The 1,604-nt window shown below is 41.3% G+C and overlaps 1 protein-coding gene across 1 annotated transcript; it reads left to right on the top strand.

The window, feature by feature from the left end:
- Nucleotides 1-1,436: 1,436 nt before the first annotated feature.
- Nucleotides 1,437-1,562, top strand: LOC104487998 (guanine nucleotide-binding protein G(I)/G(S)/G(O) subunit gamma-11; the record flags this gene model as incomplete). The annotated part of the gene is made up of 1 exon (XM_010136562.1): nucleotides 1,437-1,562. A coding segment is annotated over one exon (126 nt), but the record flags the coding sequence as incomplete, so codon positions are not given.
- Nucleotides 1,563-1,604: the final 42 nt, after the last annotated feature.

The raw sequence follows: 1,604 nt of genomic DNA, 5'->3' as shown, positions 1-1,604 counted from the left end.
AAAACACTTAGCCAAATTTTTCTTGACCCCTTCCTATATCTTTACAAAACAAAGAAGAAATACCCTTTTCAATTTTTTTTTAATTTGTAAAAATATCTGAATGTGTATTTAAGCAGACTTTTTTTTCTCATATATGAAAAAGATCCTGATAGTTCTGGCTGCAATAAAACAAACCCTGGTCCTACATATACTTTGGAGCACAACTTTACTATGGTATAAGGTGCCTTAATTTGAATGAAAAGGTTTTGTGAAGAGCGGGGCACCTGTAATGGGATTTGTACTTCCAAACTAGAGGTAGTTAGACTTTATTTTATGCAATGTTGAATTGGAAATTAAGCCTGAGTTCTTTCTGATAGCTTAAAGCTTCATTTTGCAAAGGCCATGCTCTGTTGGTCTGTGATATAGCGGGTAAATTCATTGGTTCTCTTGGCATAATTTTACCTGTGGAGTAAAATACAATTAACGAAGAAAGCAAGGGGGCTTACGTTAGAAATACCAGCCATCTAAGTGGCCTGGCCAACAGCTGGTTCCTCTGCTGAGTCTGCACTACTGTGCCTCTGCAAGGTTGCGGTTGTGGAGGGAGGAGGTGGGGACAGAGCACGGACTGTGTCCTCAAGCATGTCAGGTATTTGAGAACCTGAGAATAGTTTCTGTTGACATAGGGAAGGGAAATTAAAACTCTGCGTGGACAAGGAGCCTGTGGGATTTGCTTGTGCACTCTCAGGGCTCCACAGGCAAAGTTACTACATGTGCTGTGTCCCAGTGAACACAAACTAAGCCCATTTCTTCTTCACAGGCAGGTTCTGATTACCTACATCAGTGCTAGTTTGCTATGAATGTCATACAAAGTGTCCTGCATATTATGTTCTCTTACAACACAGTAGGCTGTTTTATTAACTTTTGTTCAAAATAACCCCAGGTAACCTGTAAGTGAATTGCCTTTCCTAGTCATGGCATTACTCCCATTCAAGACACACGGTGCTATTATAGAACTGCAAGGTGAGAATTTGTATTACCACTGAAAACCATTACTGAATGTTTTGTCTGGGAAAACCACATAAATTCATAAATACTTTGAAATTTAATTTAAAGCTACTGATCCTGAACCCATTGACCATACGTCATGCTGATGCTAAGGAAAAGTGTGATCCACAGCTTAATAAAACTGTATTGGCTACTTTAAAACTATCCAAGTTTAACTATGCAGCAGTTGCTGTTCTGAGCAGCATATACGTTCCCAGTGATACTCACGTGTTCTGTGAGTATCAGGCTGTGAAAAAGTGGAAGTAAGCTGAGGCTGCACATGCTTAGTGCTGGCTCTGTGGTCAGATTTTTAATATTTGATGAGAAAGAAGGATGTGAGTTCACTGTTTTGGTGTTCTGATATGCACGATGTATATCAGTAATGCAGCCGCTTTTCTGTTCTTTCACTTGAGGTGTCCAAGTGCTCAGAAGAGATCAAGAACTACATCGAGGAGCGGTCGGGCGAGGACCCGCTGGTGAAGGGTGTTCCCGAGGACAAGAACCCCTTCAAGGAGAAGGGAGGCTGTGTCATCGCTTAGGAAAACGAACCCAGCGTTTGCCACCTCAGCAGACACTGTTGT

Source organism: Buceros rhinoceros, unplaced genomic scaffold, assembly GCF_000710305.1.
Source record: "Buceros rhinoceros silvestris isolate BGI_N320 unplaced genomic scaffold, ASM71030v1 scaffold37795, whole genome shotgun sequence".
NCBI classification, from domain to species: Eukaryota; Metazoa; Chordata; class Aves; order Bucerotiformes; family Bucerotidae; genus Buceros; species Buceros rhinoceros.
Note: the sequence above shows the minus strand (reverse complement) of the source record. Positions and strands in the feature narration are given on the sequence as shown.